Genomic DNA, 18203 nt, shown 5'->3' with positions numbered 1-18203 from the left:
ATTTTCGTATTAATAATTCTTTCTTTATGAAATTTACTACAAATATACATTTCCCGATTATACACATAGTATCAGTATTAAAAGTACCCTGCAAACTCATTATCAAATTATATTCTTACAAGAATACAGTTATAAATATGCGACAATAATTTTGGACATGGGTGTACATCTTAAATCTTTGAATAGGCTAAAGTAAAGTAACTTGTATAATATAGAAATCACCTACACAGTACTCGACTTAGTTTGTTGTTTCTCTTTCATAGTGGAATGTACTACAGCACGTGAATGCTTGGCAGATCAGCTGTGTATCCAAAATGCTTGCCAACCAACTTGTAAGACCAATGATAGCTGTCCTGATTTCCAATTCTGTATGAACAACATCTGTGCCCAAGAAGTGAGGTGTAGATCTGATGATGATTGTCTAAGCGCAGAACGGTGCAGACAAAATGCTTTTGGACAGGTGAGAATTGCCGAGGAATTCGTTAACTGTATTGAATACCTGCGTTATCTATATATATTACCTCATTGATTTGTGCAGGAAATTAGAATATGCATCAACAGTCTCGAATAGCTTAACACAGACACTTGTCAAAAAACTTGAAATGGTTCAAAAATGTTTTATTAGAATGTTATGTTTTAAGTTAGGTTTTGATTATTATTCCAACTCGACAGACTACTGGAGAAAATATTTTAAACCATTAGAAGACAGGAAAAAATTGCTGGATTCGAATTCTATGGAAAAACGTATTTGACAACCACTGTTATGGGAACTATATATTTTTTCAAAAAAATGTTGAATTAAAAGTCTCAAAATATGGTACAAAGGCTAGAATATTGTTTCAAATGAATGACAGGAGTCATGTTTTAATTACAAGGCTTTTAACTAACTATAATAACTGTATATATGAGAATTATATTTGATTTTGTTTCTTAATATGTTTTTTGTAATTGACACTGACTACGTATATGTTCATATACATATTCGTGTATAGTATTATTATTATTATTATTATTATTATTATTATTATTATTATTATTATTATTATTATTATTATTATTATTATTATTATTATTATTATGACGTTTATAAACTGCGATCTTCCTCTTAGTCTTTTACCTTCTACCATACTTTATATTACATCCTAATAAGAATATTTCTTCTCATATGATTATCTAACATCTTTCATTTCTTCATTTTAACTGTTCCTAGTATTCTCCTTCTTTCCTACATTTTTGCTAACATTCCGTTGATTTTCGTTGTACCCAGCTATTTTTTTTTAATACATTTTGAACGTTTCCTAGTTTATCATTACTTTTATTTTAATGCTTATGTTACTTCCCCACAAAATATACATAATACTACATACGAAATATTCAACAAGTCTTTTTTTATAACACTTTCTTTACTGGCTATTCAAATATGCCTTTTTTTTGAAGGTTTGTTTTCCTATCCCCGTTCTTCTTTTATATCCCGCTCACACCACTTTAGATCTTTACTAATAATGCTACTTAAGCTCTGAAAGCTAGTTACTTGTACTATTTTTTCCTCTTTATATCCTATAGTTAAAATAATTTTCCTCAAACTTATTATTTAAATGCAAAATGATATTAATATTTCTATTACTTCGATTGTTTTTCAAAACTATTAAGTTATATCATTCGAAATACTATTATCATATGTTTTAAATATTACACATTATTTTACATAGAATGATTTTTAAATAGTCCTATTACTTTTTTTTCACTTAGACTGAGTGCCATGATGCCTGCGATGGTCTAGTTTTGTGTGGCCGAAATGCTGAGTGTACTCCACAGAATCACCAACCTATCTGTTCTTGCAAGGCTGGCTTCTATGGCAATCCACAAGACGAGCGAATTGGCTGTCAGCCTATAGAATGTCAGAGTAACAACGAATGTACCAATGATAAACTGTGTGAAAACTACAAGTGCAAGATTGCTTGTTTGGTCAACAATCCTTGTGGACAAAATGCGTTGTGTTCAGCAGAAAATCATCAACAAGTAAGTGCTAATGAAAGTTAATACAGTCAAAGCTACTCTTAAATTTTAAATGGAATATTACCATAACATCACGTTGATAAATGTGTGATTTACCTGATTATTTATCACGTTGTTTTCTTGATCCTAATGTTTGGAGCACCATTGGTTTTGTACCTGTCTACTTTAATATGTACTAACTACACATCTTTAACTAACGACAATGCACTTGGTTAGCCTCCAAACTTAAACGATGGAAAAACGTCGTTGTTGACGTTTCACATTTTCTTTCGCTCTTTCTGAATCAAAAAAGTAGTTTTTGCAATGCGCTGATGACGGAAACAGGGCAGATAATTCTTGAAATATTAGAATTGAGAAAGTAACATGGACATATTGATAATGGAGACAATTTTCAGTCTTTTAGCTTTACGTTAGATACAAAATTCACATTATTTTCTTCAGTAAATTATGAAAAAATAATTCCGTTTATTTATTACCTTGGATGTAAAAATGAGCATCTTAAGTAAAATGTGTGACACTCTCTTTATTAATACTATAATTATTGCACTAATATTAAAAGATAAATTTAAACTAATAATTTACGCGAGAAACAAAACTTGAGCTAAGTGATAGATGCTAAAATTTCTTTTCTCTTCATTACAGTATGTGGGTATTTGGAAACAGTGAAAAGATTCAAATTTGTAAACTACTATACACCCATTTAACAATGTGTTTTCTTCAAAAAGTATTTACATTTCTTTCATATTAGTAATATTGATCTTCATTATTAAATATAACTTTTTAGCAGTTGAATATTAATATGTAAAATACGGATACAAAAGTTCAAACTGATCTTTATTCTTAGTATTATCTGATGGGTTTACTGTGAACTTATAAGTAAAAGCATGCTCTAAATTGTAATATTTAAAGTATATGATTTTACCTATAGTCATTATGATGACCGAAATTGACATATCACATGAAACACCTAGTTAGATTTAATGATTATTTATTGCGCGTGAAACCTATGAAAAGACAAAAATTGATCATGACTGTTTTCTTTTGCAGGTATGTTATTGTCAGCCAGGATACACCGGAGATCCTTACAGTAGTTGCCAGCTGATAGATTTCTGTGCTGATTCACCTTGCGGTCCAGGTGCTCATTGTGATAACTCTCGTGGGTCTTACAAGTGTTATTGTCCAATCGGCACAGTTGGTGATCCTTATAGGGAAGGCTGCCAGAAAGCTGTTGAGTGTGAGCGGAACGAAGACTGCCCAGCCGCTGCTGAATGTATCAAATCAAATGGAGTACCAAAATGCAGAGGTAAATATATATTTACACATCTTCACTGTTCGAACTTTATTGAATTTGCATTTATAAAGGACGAGAAAATTGGCTACTTCCTCCCGCTTCTCATATGATATCGAATTCAAACGCCAAACATATTCTTTAATATAGACGCTTGGTTGTTCAAGTACAACAGGACATGTAATACAGTCCTATTATGTCTAAGAACACAGACCTTTGGAGTGAAGAGTGTGAAAAGTTAATAGACGTTCTTGAAACTAATTATGTAGCGTGTTGTAGCACATCGGTACAGTAAGCCAGAAAGATTCTTGGCTAAGTCGCATTTTTTATATACTTTTCATGTTACGGGATATTTTCGAGGTACATGTAAAACATATTAACCCAAATTAAACATATTAATTCAATTCGAGCTTTAAAGAATGTAATTTCAAATTGATGTCCAACCTATATACTGAATATTTTGGCTACATCACATATGTTATTTATAATATTGTACAGACAAATGTAATAAAACTATCGTTCATGATAAATAGTTAAATATAAATAAATTAATTCTTGTTTCAGATGTATGTGAAAGCATTACTTGTGGACCTAATACCGAGTGCGTCGCTCAAAGTCATGTTGGAGCTTGTGCCTGTAGATCTGGCTATGAAGGAAATCCTAATGATGTGTACGTGGGGTGCAGACCTAAACCTGTACCTTGCAGGCAGAATACTGATTGTCCTCAGAACACTTATTGCTATGGAGAAATTTGCAGACGTATGTATCTTTTCTTTTGTTCTATTAGAGTAAAAGATATTAATTGAATATTGAAAATACAAATCTGGATAAACAAATCTGAATGTAATTATTGCATAAAAGCTAATTAATGCTAGTGTAATTATATAATATAACTATTGCATAAAACTAAAAAAAAAAAAAAAAAGTTTAACATCTTGCAATGCAATGCAATGATGAATACCAAACAAGTTTATCCTTCTACCCGCAGGTACATTTCCGAATTCAAACTATTTACAAACTGTTTTGTGGTCCGATCCCAATCCATTCCTTCGAATACAACTCAATTTCACTCGGAAATGCATGGGTTGAGTTGAATTGATTTTGTGTTTAACGTCCCTTCCAGCAGCGAGGTATCTTTCCTCGAGCCGCTCATATATATATATATATATATATATATATATATATATATAAGGTGTTACAAAAATGTGTCATATGGACCTGTGCTCAAAAGTGGATAGTTTTGGAGTTATAGAGTGCCGAAAACGTGAAACAAATGAACTTTAAAAGTTCATAGCTCCACTACTATGGAACCTATCGTAGTCGGATCAAGACATCACTGAGAAACTGGTATGTAAACTATCCAAATATCCATGTTTAAGAATGCTTCAGTACTTGCACAACAATTTTTGCAGAGGTAGGAGGTGAATAATCAAGTACTCTCCAACAGCCTCTCTAAAAAATGACTGTGCAAGTACCGGAGGTTCTGAAAGATGAATATTTGGATAGTTCACATACTAGTTCCTCAGTGATTTCTTGAACCGACTACGATAGTAATGAAACTGTAGACCTATAAAGTTCATTTTTCACGTTTTCGGCACTCTATAACTAACTATGAAACTATGCACTTACGACCACAGGTCCATATGAACTGTTCTCTAATTTTGATATGAGCTATATATTCCCAAAATATTGTGACGAATTTTTGAAACACTCTGTATAGATATGGGTGTGGATGTGTATTGGTAATACCTTTGGTTTTAATGATACTGAAACAAATAATTAATACGCTGAAAATAGTGGCAAAATGTGTTACCTCTGCTAACTTTAAAATAAACTGTGTGCAAAGTTTACTTAATTGAAGACTACATTTAACATGAGAGTTAACTCTTTCAAGAAAATATTTCAGTTTTAATATTGTTACAATCTTTATATATATATATATATATTAATCTTTACAATCTTTACATATATAAAAATATTTAACAAGATGGTAGAAATTGACATGTTTTCCTTAAACAGATAACTTTTGTGTTAAATATAGCCTTCGATTAAGTCAGTTTTGCACACAGCTTATGTTAAAGTTAGCAGATGTAATACATTTTCCCAGTATTTTTGTCGTATGGATTATTATTATTATTATTATTATTATTATTATTATTATTATTATTATTATTATTATTATTATTATTATTATTATTATTATGTTAATATCATTACAAGTTAACACACATTAATAATTTTAAAATACTATTAAGACTTAAGTTTTCCAAACTAGATGTTGAATATTATTAAAATTTTCAGCCGTAAATAAGGCAAAATGTAATGTTTTACTAAAAATTTTCCGTTCACTTTATTAAAATTATATATATATTCGAATGATTGGTGGCATGACTACCTGAAAAACCAGTCTCTTATAAAGGCTGAGTGAAGGTTTCATGCTATGCGTGATTATGCTCATACGTCTTGCATATCTGATGCATTAGACGTAAAGTTTAAAACCGGCTTCTAGGAATTAAATTTTGTTGAATCTCAGAATTTAACACACGAATAAAGCATCGGATCTGACTTCGCAATAAGGTCAACATTTTATATTTATTTATTACTCTATATTTCGCTTGGTCCAACTAAACTTCTACAAGAGTACTTGTATAATGATCTTACATAATGCTTATGATTAAAATATTCCTAATGTTTTTAAATTAACAATAGTCGTTTAAGTACAAAAGAATTACTTAATATTATAATGATAGCATTTACGTTCGGAGATGAATCGAAGATACGAAATATATTGAAAATAATATTATAGAGACATTATTTATGATGCAACTTACATAAATTCTCCATCTGAAAATCACTCACTTTTTTTTATTTATTTTCTTCTCCAGCACCTTGCCAATCAGACGAGGAATGTGGCTTGACAGAGACATGCTTGCGCGGACAATGCACAAATCCTTGTGATGCTGGAACAGCTTGCGGATTAAATGCAGAATGTCGAATGGCAAATCACAGGAAACAGTGTAGTTGTCCTGTAGGCTTTACTGGCAAAGGCGATGTTGAGTGTGTAAGAAGTAAGTATATGCTTTGATGGTGACTTGTTTGCGAAAATATAAACAAAATTGAGAATTATAGTTCTCAATTATTCTATAATTGAGAACTATGTGAATACTGCCATATGATTGTAATTTATCTACTGTATCTGTGAATATTCTTAATATTACGTAATTTTGCGGTAGAGTACAACTTTTGATATTTGAGACATTAGAAATATTAATGAATCGTTTGAAGTGAATTTTACTTGTCAATAAGCAAAGAAAATGACTTAGAAAGTCAGTTATTAAGTGATTTTTTATCAGGTTACTTCTCAATAAGCAAAGAAAATGACTTAGAAAGTCAGTTATTAGGTGTATTTTTGTCAGATTACTTGTCAATAAGCAAAGAAAATGACTTAGAAAGTCAGTTATTAAGTGATTTTTTTTTATCAAATTACTTCTCAATAAGCAAAGAGAATGACTTAGAAAGTCAGTTATTAGGTGAATTTTTGTCAGATTACTTGTCCATAAGCAAAAACATGACTTAGAAAGTAAGTTACTAGATTATTTTTGCCATGTTGCTTATCAATAAGTAAAGCAAATGACTTAAAGAGTAACTTAGATGAATTTTTGTCTCAAATATCTTAATAAACATATATTAAAAGTTTTAGCTTTTTAAAGAATTAATGTTGTAAGATTGGTGATAGAGACTTCAATTAATGAAATACGAAGTTCGTTTTTTGAAAAGAAATTAGAGATATATTTTATTAATTTGCTTCATGTTTTTTTCAGTCCCTGTGGCTTGTTACGCAAACAACGAATGTCCAGCAGATTTCACATGTAAAAATGGAATGTGTATGCCTGGATGTAAAGCAGATAGTGAATGCGCTTTGAATGAAAAGTGTTTGAAAGGAAGTTGCATATGTAAGTTGAGTTAATATTATTTTAAAATCAGAATTCATTTCGTGACTTAGGATAAATTCTAAAACGGAATCAGTTATTGCTTCTTATATTGTTGTTGTGGATGCCTTCTGCTTCGATTTAAAGAAATTACAAAATCGGTTTTATTCCAATATGAGAGGCATGTGGATAGTTTTTTAAAGTGAGGAAACATACTTCGACATGGAAAGTCAAAAAGTGGTGTTGAGAGTCTAGCGCTGATCATGCATTGCATAATTGAACATACGCCGTCTGGCTGACCATAGATCTTAATAATCCTAGCGCTGGATTTTTTTTTTCACGTAAAAGTTAATCCAGTACAAAACAAGACCTCTCTATAAAATGTATTTTGATCAAAATAATTAATATAGAGTACTGTAAAGAGAATAGCAAAATTTGTGTGTAAATATTGTAATATAACTGAACAGAAAGTATTGCCGAAATTGAGTTCAGTTAACATGATCTATTTTTTTCTTGTTTCTTTGTTAGCTAATACATGATAATATTAGCATCTGTAAGTTTCTCTTCAGAATAATTTGAAAATTACTATTCTTTGATTTAAAATTTATTTTTTAAATACGTGTACTACAGAGTTGCTTTTTTTATCATTCAAATTTAAAAATTATACTTGAATGTCAGTAACAGTGGATAATTTGTTTCGTTTCAGTAACATGCCGTGTGGACAATGACTGCTTCTTGGGACATATTTGCTTGCACAATATGTGTGTCATCGGCTGCCATTCCGACGAGGATTGTAGTGCAAGTGAATCTTGCCAACAGAACCGGTGTGTGAATCCGTGCGAAGCAGCTGCATGTGGACCTAATGCTGTATGCTCTGTGAACAATCAACGAGCAACATGTTCATGTCAAAGTGGATTTATTCCCAATCCAACACCAAAGGTTGCCTGTGTCAGAGAACCAAGACCATGCACAGAGAACAGAGGTTGTCCAGATGGAGAACTTTGTTTAGGCGGTGTTTGCAAGCCTATTTGCTCATCGAATGAGAACTGTTTGAGCAATGAGAGATGCGATGCAGGTGTCTGTAAGCCGTTGTGTCGACGAGATAATGACTGCCGTAGTGGAGAGATTTGCGAGGGACTAATTTGTGTCATTGGTTGCCGAAGCGATCCAGATTGTCCAAATTCACAATCCTGTGTAAACAGCAAATGTATAGGTAAGATAACTAGTATGTATTCTAGTGGTATTAAAAAGTATTTTTGAGTTTTCAACAATGTTCAATCTGTGCTTTTATCACTTGATAATAACAGTAGTAAATTATAGTGTATGTTAAATGCATAATACTTGTACCAATATGATTAGCCTTAATTTTCTATATTATGTTTGAATTAGATAATTCAATGAAAAAAAAACTAAAATTAAGCAAAGATAACAAAGTAATCTCATACATCTATTACCTCGAGATGAAAAATAACTTGAAAATAGTTCAATCCCCTTGCTGCTATAAGTTTCAATCGCAAATTAAGCTTATAGTGAAAACATAATAGAGTATGATTTACGAAAGTCTCATTATGTATTTTTGTACAATATGAAATATAGCACATCTTGTATTAGTAAATATATATTCATTTAAACAAGTTGTGAATAACTTTACCTAAAATTTGCAATAGAAATACTCGCCTATGATTATTGTGCGATAATAATTGTTGTCTTAAGATATGATTGTGTTCACTGACCGTTGATTATGGTATTCGACAGTCAAAATTACAGAAAAATATATTTAGATATACATAATGTATAATATTTTGAAAATAATTTACTCTTTATATTATTGTATCCTCTAATTATAATAGCTATATTTACCTCATTTTCGTAAGTGCTATTCAGCTAAGAAAGTGGCAACTTAGATATTAATTTAAATAAAGTTTTAAATTTTTCTGTAAGTTAATTATTTTTATCAATTTTTCTTCCGTATAAAATTGCATTTTATTCACTTCTACAATAATTCAAGATTTCCCAAGTTTGTTTAACTAACTCAGTTTAATGTAATATTGTAGTATATTTAAAACAATATTTTATGTATTACGTTCTGCAGTTTTGCCTTTTCGACATAAGAAGACAGTGATAAAGACAGAAGTTTTGATAAAATAATTAGTAAGATGATAAAATAAAAAAAGAGATGAATGTATTTCAAGAAAACTTAGGTGCACGATGTTCCCCCATTAGATGTTAGTTGGCAGGTGCTGAGCTAACGTGACTTCACTATACTATATTAAAATATTGAGAAACCTTTAGACATTGAAGTACATATATAAACAATGAATATATATCCTTTGAGAATTTATGATTTTGAAAAAATTAATTGAGTGATTTTTTATTCTTTCAGATTTATGTGAATCACCTACCGCATGTGGCACGAATGCTGAATGTAGAATAGTGAACCACCAGAAACAATGTGTCTGTCCACCTCAATTAATTGGAGACCCATACGTCAGTTGTCGACATGCCCCGACAAGTTGTCAAACTGAACACGATTGTGCTGAACAACAGACATGTTATCTTGGCAGATGTCGCACCACATGTATCAAGTAAGTATATATATATATATATATATATACAGTATCTGTCACGAAATATACTCAAATAGATTGAAACATTTCTCCATTCGTATTTTCCGGTGTATGTACATATTCTCAAAGGTGTCCGACCTAATGTTGGGTAAATCAAAGTTAAAAACGATAGTAATGATTGGGATCAGATTGACATCTAACTCTTTAATGTGTAAGGAATGTGCAATATGACAAAAGAAAAATATAATCTAAAAGAACGGCGTGAATTATAATCTAAAAGAATTCAAATAAGAGACGTGAACTTAAAGAAAGAAGGCTAAGTAATCATAATTATTTCTGTTAAGTGGACTGAAAGTTGCTCATTGGTCTCAAACATACCCTCGTAAATTCAAAGCAAGAACCTATTTCACTTTTGGTAACTCTAATCTCTTTATATATATATATATATATATATATATATATATATATATATATATATATATATATATATATATATATATATTCATTTTATAATCTGAATTACACTTAAAATTGCAAAGAAACAATCACGAAAATAACTATCCTTCTTCTAGTGTTAGCTCAGATTTGATGATTTGGGTAGAATGTTTTGGAGAGAATATAGAGCCAACGAGGGAGTATTAACAATACATATATTATGTCGATTAATTTATTCACTTCAACTTTATACATTCAACGTTTCAAGGTCAATATTACATTTACTCCAATTCTTCATGCTTTCGTTTGTTGTAGTAATTTTTCATAACTTACGGAACTTTTAATATATAGAACTTCCTCTTATAGTTTATTTATTTATTTTTCAGTGATTTAAGCTGTCTTTCTGATGAACGATGTCTTGGAGGATTGTGTAAAACAGTGTGCAACAGCGACAGTAAATGCGATCCTGGAGAAATTTGCGCTGACCGTGTCTGTGATGTTGGCTGCCGCAGCGATACTGTATGCCCACCAAATCAAGCTTGTATTAACAACCAATGTAGAAGTAAGTACATAACTATCACAATTGAACTGCTTATCAGAATAAAGATAATTATTAGAATCAAACTAATTATCAGAATCAAATTTGTCGCAACTCATGCCAAGCTCTTACATAAGTTAAACCTTAGAATGTAGTACTAAAAAGAATTTTAAAAATTACAATAATTTTTCTGAGAAAGACCAAGGGACAACTCTTTTGAATTTTAGAACAGTACAGGGGTCTAATTAAATATTTTCCACGTAAAATGTATTTTGTTAATCGGCTTCTTTAGAACTGTTGGGTACCAAAAACGTTCTATTGAATTTTAAGCCTACAAAGAGAAAGGTGATAACATGAAGTAAGGTGTATCTGGAAAGTAGAAATAATGTATATACATCAACAGCAATAGTCTGACTCCAGCACTTGGACTGCCATGGATCCCGTGTTGGTAGAATTCATGAAGAGTAACCTCAACAAGGGTTCGAGGAGCTGGAGACCCAGCTTTGATTCTAGGTGGTTGCGCATGTAGTACGGATTCCACCGTACATTGTAGGTCCAAGTCCCGTGAAGTCTCGGTACTGAAAGGAACATTAAATTTCAAATCAACCAATCAAAGGTTTGACACCCCCATGTTTGAGATATTTATCTAATGAATGGAACAAGTGGTAATTCGACACGTGCAGTATCTTGGGAATGCATTAATTTCCCAACCGAGCGGAATAATAATGTTACTGTATCAACATGTAGCTTTGCGTTGTCTTGGAGAAGAATTACATTGCAGCACAGTTATAAAGTTGTCATATACACACTATAATTGTTGCAAGTCTATTGCTAAATTGATCGTCGGCTGAAGCAGAACGATGCACAATATTACGAGCTGTGTATCAAACACATAACATATTGTTTTGTTGATATAGTGGTGTTTAAATTTATTAAATTAACATTGTGTTGTCGGCTTATTAACTGCATCCTCACCCATTTCCTGACATCTTTCTTCTGGTTACACCAACATTTGTTCACAGTTTAAACTCGTAAATAATACAGACGTATATAGCGCTGGTTTCTTGCACTCATTAACTGCAGCGGCTATAATCACCAAGCTGCACGAAGATACACACTAAAACGTTACTTTTTTATTTTTTAACTTCGAAACGAAAGTTGCAGAGAGTACATTCCATGCAGCAACTTTGGAGGTCTAATACATTGTCCTGAAGTGTCTAACAATAAGGTATTTCTTAGTATTTCTGGGCAGTCTGCAATTAAAGACAGTTAAAATATGGTTCCAATATTTTTGAAACTGGCTGCAAAATTTCCAGTTTATGTTTAGCACTATAATTCACTTATGCTGCATTAATGAAAGTCACACATTATATATAAAAAAAACAAGTCATATTTTAAGGGACCTTATAAAATAAGAGAGCCGAAAATCTGGAAAATATTAATGCAGAAATGATATTTAAAAACCTTTATTTACTTTTCTTTATCTAGTTATATATAAATTATTCATAATTTAAAACAAAATCAAATTGGAATATTTTATTATGAAATTTGATTATTCATATTTTGAGACTTGTGTTATCTGCCATGTTTCATTAACTTCCTTCAGTCAAGATTGTTACTGTGAAGAAAACATGAAAAGTATGATGTTCGAAACTTTGGAAGAAGTGAAAGTGACACTGCAGGCACAGTAGAAATAATTTTAGCTTAATATAAATACAATAAAGTTACATAAATAATAAATCGTTTTCACCCAATAATTTCAACAGCTGAATGTGAGGCTGTCATCCTTAAAGGTATCAAAGAACACATACGTGACCTTAAAGATTTCCGAGAACATATTAAAGAAAAATAAACAGCCAATTCAAAAGGTTTAACTTTACCACAAGAACAAGAAAACCGGCATTAAATACTGATTAAGAATTTAACAAATCCTGATATAATCTCATTGGCAATAAAAAAAAATATTTTTCCTGAATCTTGATATTAGTTGTCAATGTTTATTGATTTTCGCTGTAACTCTTTCTTATTTCTTAGCGTAATGTTTGTTTCCAGTGTATTGCATTCTTTCTACCTTGAATATGGATGCCATAGTTAGCTACCGAAATTATCAACTAAATTCGTATCTTTTCTATGGTACTGACGTCGTCAGCTTTTTAAATCTGGAAGGGGGGGGAGGGTCGGATGAATCAAAATCAAAAATCCTCTTTCCGACAAACGTTATATATATAAAGTAGTATAGTATCTTTAAATATATTTAACCAAAATCTGGGAGAACGCGTCCCCCCCCAACTCCCCCGCTAATGAGGGTCGTGTCTACGGAACTGTAATTATTTGACATACAATAAATTATATTCATTTCTTAAATTATACAATTATTGCGTTTTTGGAAATAGCTATAAAATTTGCATTTTGTTTATTTTTGTAATATTTAGATCCATGTGAAGGAGCGTCAGCATGCGGTTCATGTGCTGTTTGTGACGTAGTCAACCATGCAGCTCAATGCAGTTGTCCAGCAAACTTTGTGGGAAATCCTCTAATCAGTTGCACTCAACCAGCAAGTAGGTGCTCAGATCCAGGCGATTGCTTCCCTGGTCAACAATGTGTAGGTGGTTTCTGCATTAAGAACTGTCGGTCGAACTCAGAGTGTTCTTGCGGAGAGTCATGCAGTGAAGGAAAATGTAAATCTCAGTGCAGTAGTGACAACATCTGTCCTCAGGTAAGAAAAATGTTAGGAAAAAATAGAATGGAATTGTATTACATATTATTTTTCGAGTCTTCGTTATGAATAGGAATCGAATCTATTTTGATCACATGTAAACACGAAGTGAAGTCTTTAGTTTAATTTTCCATTTTTGAGCCCTATAAGTTTAAGGTAGACAGATAGTAATTGCAAGTTTATAATGATGAAGAAATTAGTGAAGTGAAAAGCTAGGATGAAATGGATTAAATCTGTACAGACTCGACGTTAGTCGCATATAGGTTAAGGTAAATAGGGAATTTAAAAGTTAGTGAACTTCAATCCAAAAAAATAAAAACCACAGAGAATGGGGGATAATGTATTGATAATGCATAACGTATTCAAGAAGCTATTTGGCCGGCTATAGTAGTTCTTCGCTGTAACAACAAGTTTTGTATTAATGTTGTGACCTGTAGTTTCTTTCTTGTTTCACCGTATTCTGTGACGAAATTAATTGAATAATCTGTTACCTAACGATTTATAAACAATAATACATTATTATTATTATTATTATTATTATTATTATTATTATTATTATTATTATTATTATTATTATTATTATTATTATTATTATTATTATTATTTAATCAAGTACTGTAATAATGGGTAAAAAATTATATATAAATTAAATGACATAAAAGAAAATATTTGGAGAAATATACAATTGTTTGTTGTAATGTTCAAAATAAACACAATTTAAATTTTTCTAACTATATATAATTTTGTCTATACTTTGTAAAAAGTTTAAAAAAATGGTGGAACATAACCGTATCTAGGTCCTTTCGTCTATGTTATTTTACGTACGGCAACCTTAAGTATAACTGTAAGTTAAGGCAGAAAAGTTTTAAAATCAGATGTTCGTTCTAAAAAAAAATAGGCATTAGCGTATTGTTAATTATCGGTACTTTATCAGAAAGAAGAAAGTAAGATTTTAATATTTTGTAAGTTGTGAATAAAACTCAGTGGAAATTTTGATCTTGTTGAGGAATATTTTATGTATTTTTAAAAGGAAATAATGCTTTTTTTATTAATTAGTTTTTTTTAAGTATATTGTATTATTATATTCTGAAAATTTAGTATGATAAACTCAATAACAATATTAAAATGAAATTTTAAAAATTATTTTTATTTTACTTGTAACTAGGAATCAGACAAATTCATCCTCCTTATCGTACTTCCACTTTTATCTAAAGAAAAAACTATATATCTATTAATAGATATATATTAATAATTACGTTTATACGGTGAAAGATTAATAATTACTTTTTATCATGTTAATTGTTATATTGATATATTATCACTAAATTTGAATGAAAATTAAGAAAGGACATACACATTGATTCTCATATTTCTTTTTCTACTTTAGGGTCAGATTTGTCAGTCCGGCCTGTGTGTAATTGGGTGCCGTACCAACAACGACTGCCCCAACGATAGATCGTGTTTGAATGGACTGTGTAGCAATCCTTGTTCAGAGTCTGCATTTCCCTGTGGCACTAACGCCATCTGTCGTGTAGCAGAACACAGAGCTGTTTGCCTTTGTCCAGATGGCTATCAAGGAGAACCAAGTCAAATATGTGAGAAATATGAGTGCTTGAGAGATGACGAATGTGAACCTGGAAAGCAGTGTGTGGAAGGAAGTTGCCGAAATCCTTGTTTTGCAAATGCTTGCGGTGTTAACGCCCAGTGCCGAGTAGTAAATCGCCAAGCACAGTGTACATGTCCTCCAGGCTATTATGGAAATCCTTCGATAGAATGTAAACAAGGTAAGCTCTTCTTTCCCTATCTCAATGAAAGATACATGATATTCGTTAAAAACCACAGTTCCTCTGTTATATACACACACATGAAAGATGATAAACAAGATTTCCTTCTGAAAGCTCTCAACTCAGTAAGTTAGAAATTTTGACTTAAAAGACAAACTTCAAAAAGATGAAGATTTTATTTCTATTTTTTTTCAATACAATTTAAGGATAAAATTATAGAGCTTCTGAAGGAGATGGGGGATGTTCACATTTTGAATCTTTTAGCATTGCTAGAGCCTTTCTATTTCAAGTGTGGTTCACGTTTTTAATATTTTAGCATTGCTAGAGACTTTCTATTTCAAGTGTGGTTCACGTTTTTAATCTTTTAGCATTGCTAGAGCCTTTCTATTTCAAGTGTGGTTCACGTTTTCAATATTTTAGCATTGCTAGAGCCTTTCTATTTCAAGTGTGGTTCACGTTTTTAATATTTTAGCATTGCTAGAGCCTTTCTATTTCAAGTGTGGTTCACGTTTTTAATCTTTTAGCATTACTAGAGTCTTTCTATTTCAAGTGTGCCCCTTCTGACGCTGTTGTCGATGTGTGTTTTCCCGTACCTTCCTTTGAAAGAGGAGAGACAAGTAGCTGCGGCCGAGATCTTTCAATTGTTGAATACAGGAGCGTTGCCACAGTGAATTATTTCACAGACTTTGCTGCCTTGTTAGCCTTCTAAGTAGCCTACGATCTTCACTCGTCAAGACCAAACAACTGAATGACAAATTGACAACACAGCTGAGGTCATTCACTTCTTTTTCCTAACCAAAGGGGTGGGGCCGAAGTATGTTTCGCATATTTTCCGAGGGCACATCTGAAATAGACAGACTCTATATAATAATGCTTTTGTTTTCTCAACTTGCATCTTTTTGTATAAAGTTATAATAATAGAAAAGTCCTAAGTTGAAATTTATCTTTTAATTAAGGACAATTTAATTCAAAGAAATTCCTGTAGCATTTTGTTCTTTTCTATCTTTCACTGTTAAATTCATATCCCTTTGTCAAGTCATTTGCGTGGAAAAATTTTACTGGAAGGAAATTTAAAAGAGAAAGAAATACATGCTGCAACACTTTTGTAGCGGCGCCTGTAAGACATAAGATACCCACTTTTTCCCATTAAAATTTACTTTTGTAACCGTTTTGACAAGAGTTGAAGGGAAAAAGAAAAAAACTTTCTATAAAAATTCCAAAATAACTATAGAAATTCTATTCTAAAATAAGTATTTTTGTCTATTGTGAGTCCAAGTTCACATCCATATATTAAAAATTGTTGCTGTCATTTCAGATGTTGATGAATGCTTAAGATCTCCGTGTGGTGATAACGCAAGATGCCATGATGTTGTGAATGGATTCGAGTGTACTTGTGCACCTGGCTGTGTGGGTGATCCTTATCAAGGATGTATCTGCGAAGGGCCACCAACAAATCCTTGTGAAAACCAACGTTGTGGCATTAATGCAGCTTGTAGAGTTGTAAGTGGAAGAGGTCCCGAGTGTTATTGTCCAAGAAATTTCCCTGATGGAAACCCGAACGTTGAATGTAAGTTTATTTATTTATTTATTTATTTTTGTTTTGTTAGCTCATCTATTATTGAATCTTAACAACAACAACAAAAAAATAATTAATTACCTAATTTTTTAAAGTTAGTAATTAGCTCCTGTAAGCTCTATTACAGGTAATATTATCAATGATATCCTTCAATTTCTACGTTTGCTGTAATAGAATCTGTCATATGTTTCTACTTAGAATTACACTTGCAAATTGACACCTGTGAGAGAACATTCATCAAATACTAGGTGCGGTCAACTTTGTATCGATATTCGTATCAATATGTGTATTTATTTATGATCCCATTGTAGCACATCATCATCCAGGTTCTTAACTTTAAATAATTAAACATGGGGATTGTTTAATTATTGTTTAGGATTTGTGATTAAATCGGAATTTTCTTTGATATATGATATTAAAGTAGTTGGTTTTAGCTTTAAGGTTATACAAAAGTTTTGGTGGATGGGATAATACTTCAGTTTTAGCATATGAATAGGAAGATATTTTATAAATTATCCATTGAAAATATCCCGTTTTCAAGTATGTGAAGATACACACACTGCATCCTTTCGTTACTTCCTTTAAATACTTTCTACATGGTAAACATGTCGTTCTTCTCTACATTGAATTCATACTTATATCAGCTTTGTATATAACATACATTTACGTCGTAAATTACTACAACGTAAATAGTCATTTTATTACGAAATACCATGTACTACTCAAAATTCGTATATTAGTCTTTAATTATTACTTCAGCTTATTTCATGAAATTCCCTTAGAATTGCTGTGACTTAGTCGGGAAGGAATCTAGCTGACAGCTCATGGATTCTATTCCCGTTGAGTGTGAGGCTTATTTCCTAGCGGTTCAGAAATTATTCAGCCTCTGAAAAATGGCTACCTGGTGAAACCTTGGAAGGGAGGGTACGGGGGAAGTAAAAGCGGCTGGAGCGTGTACACTGACCGCATCATCCAGGACATGTTGAATTCGAAAAAATGAAGATCCTTACATCCACATTGCCCTAAGGAAACCTTGGCCTCTGATAAATGGTGTACATCCTTTTCCTTATATGAAATACACTTGGGAGACTTTAGATCTGTTGTTCTACTCGTATACAGACATGTTTTAATTCTGTCAAATATTTCTTTCGTTTTATCAAAAGTACTCGTTACCAAATGATTTTTTTATGGTTTTAGAAGTAAGTGTTAGGAAAGAAATGACAGAGGAGAATGCAATTGGAAGGGGAGTTTAACAGGCAGGTTGCCTGCGGCGAACGTTACTTAATATATATCTAAAAGAGAGAATGAAGAATGGCCTACATAATGAAGACGGTATTTCGGTAGAATGATAAAG

General features: G+C 31.6%; 1 protein-coding gene across 17 annotated transcripts in view; it reads left to right on the top strand.

Moving 5' to 3' along the window:
* Positions 1–18203, top strand: part of LOC145694577 (uncharacterized) — a 554274-nt gene that overhangs the window by 242472 nt on the left and 293599 nt on the right. For all 17 annotated transcript variants that reach the window (XM_081770921.1, XM_081770922.1, XM_081770930.1 and 14 more), the window contains 12 exons: positions 264–460; positions 1750–2019; positions 3064–3319; positions 3869–4063; positions 6190–6372; positions 7126–7257; positions 7940–8446; positions 9617–9818; positions 10622–10797; positions 13206–13489; positions 14877–15273; positions 16589–16840. In XM_081770921.1, the coding sequence (XP_081627047.1) occupies positions 264–460; positions 1750–2019; positions 3064–3319; positions 3869–4063; positions 6190–6372; positions 7126–7257; positions 7940–8446; positions 9617–9818; positions 10622–10797; positions 13206–13489; positions 14877–15273; positions 16589–16840 (3051 nt within the window). The remainder of the gene's footprint in view (positions 1–263; positions 461–1749; positions 2020–3063; positions 3320–3868; positions 4064–6189; positions 6373–7125; positions 7258–7939; positions 8447–9616; positions 9819–10621; positions 10798–13205; positions 13490–14876; positions 15274–16588; positions 16841–18203) is intronic.

The sequence above is a fragment of the Thermobia domestica genome, chromosome 9, assembly GCF_964235325.1.
Source record: "Thermobia domestica chromosome 9, izTheDome1.hap1.1, whole genome shotgun sequence".
Taxonomy (NCBI): Eukaryota; Metazoa; Arthropoda; class Insecta; order Zygentoma; family Lepismatidae; genus Thermobia; species Thermobia domestica.
This window is presented reverse-complemented; position numbering and strand designations above follow the sequence as displayed.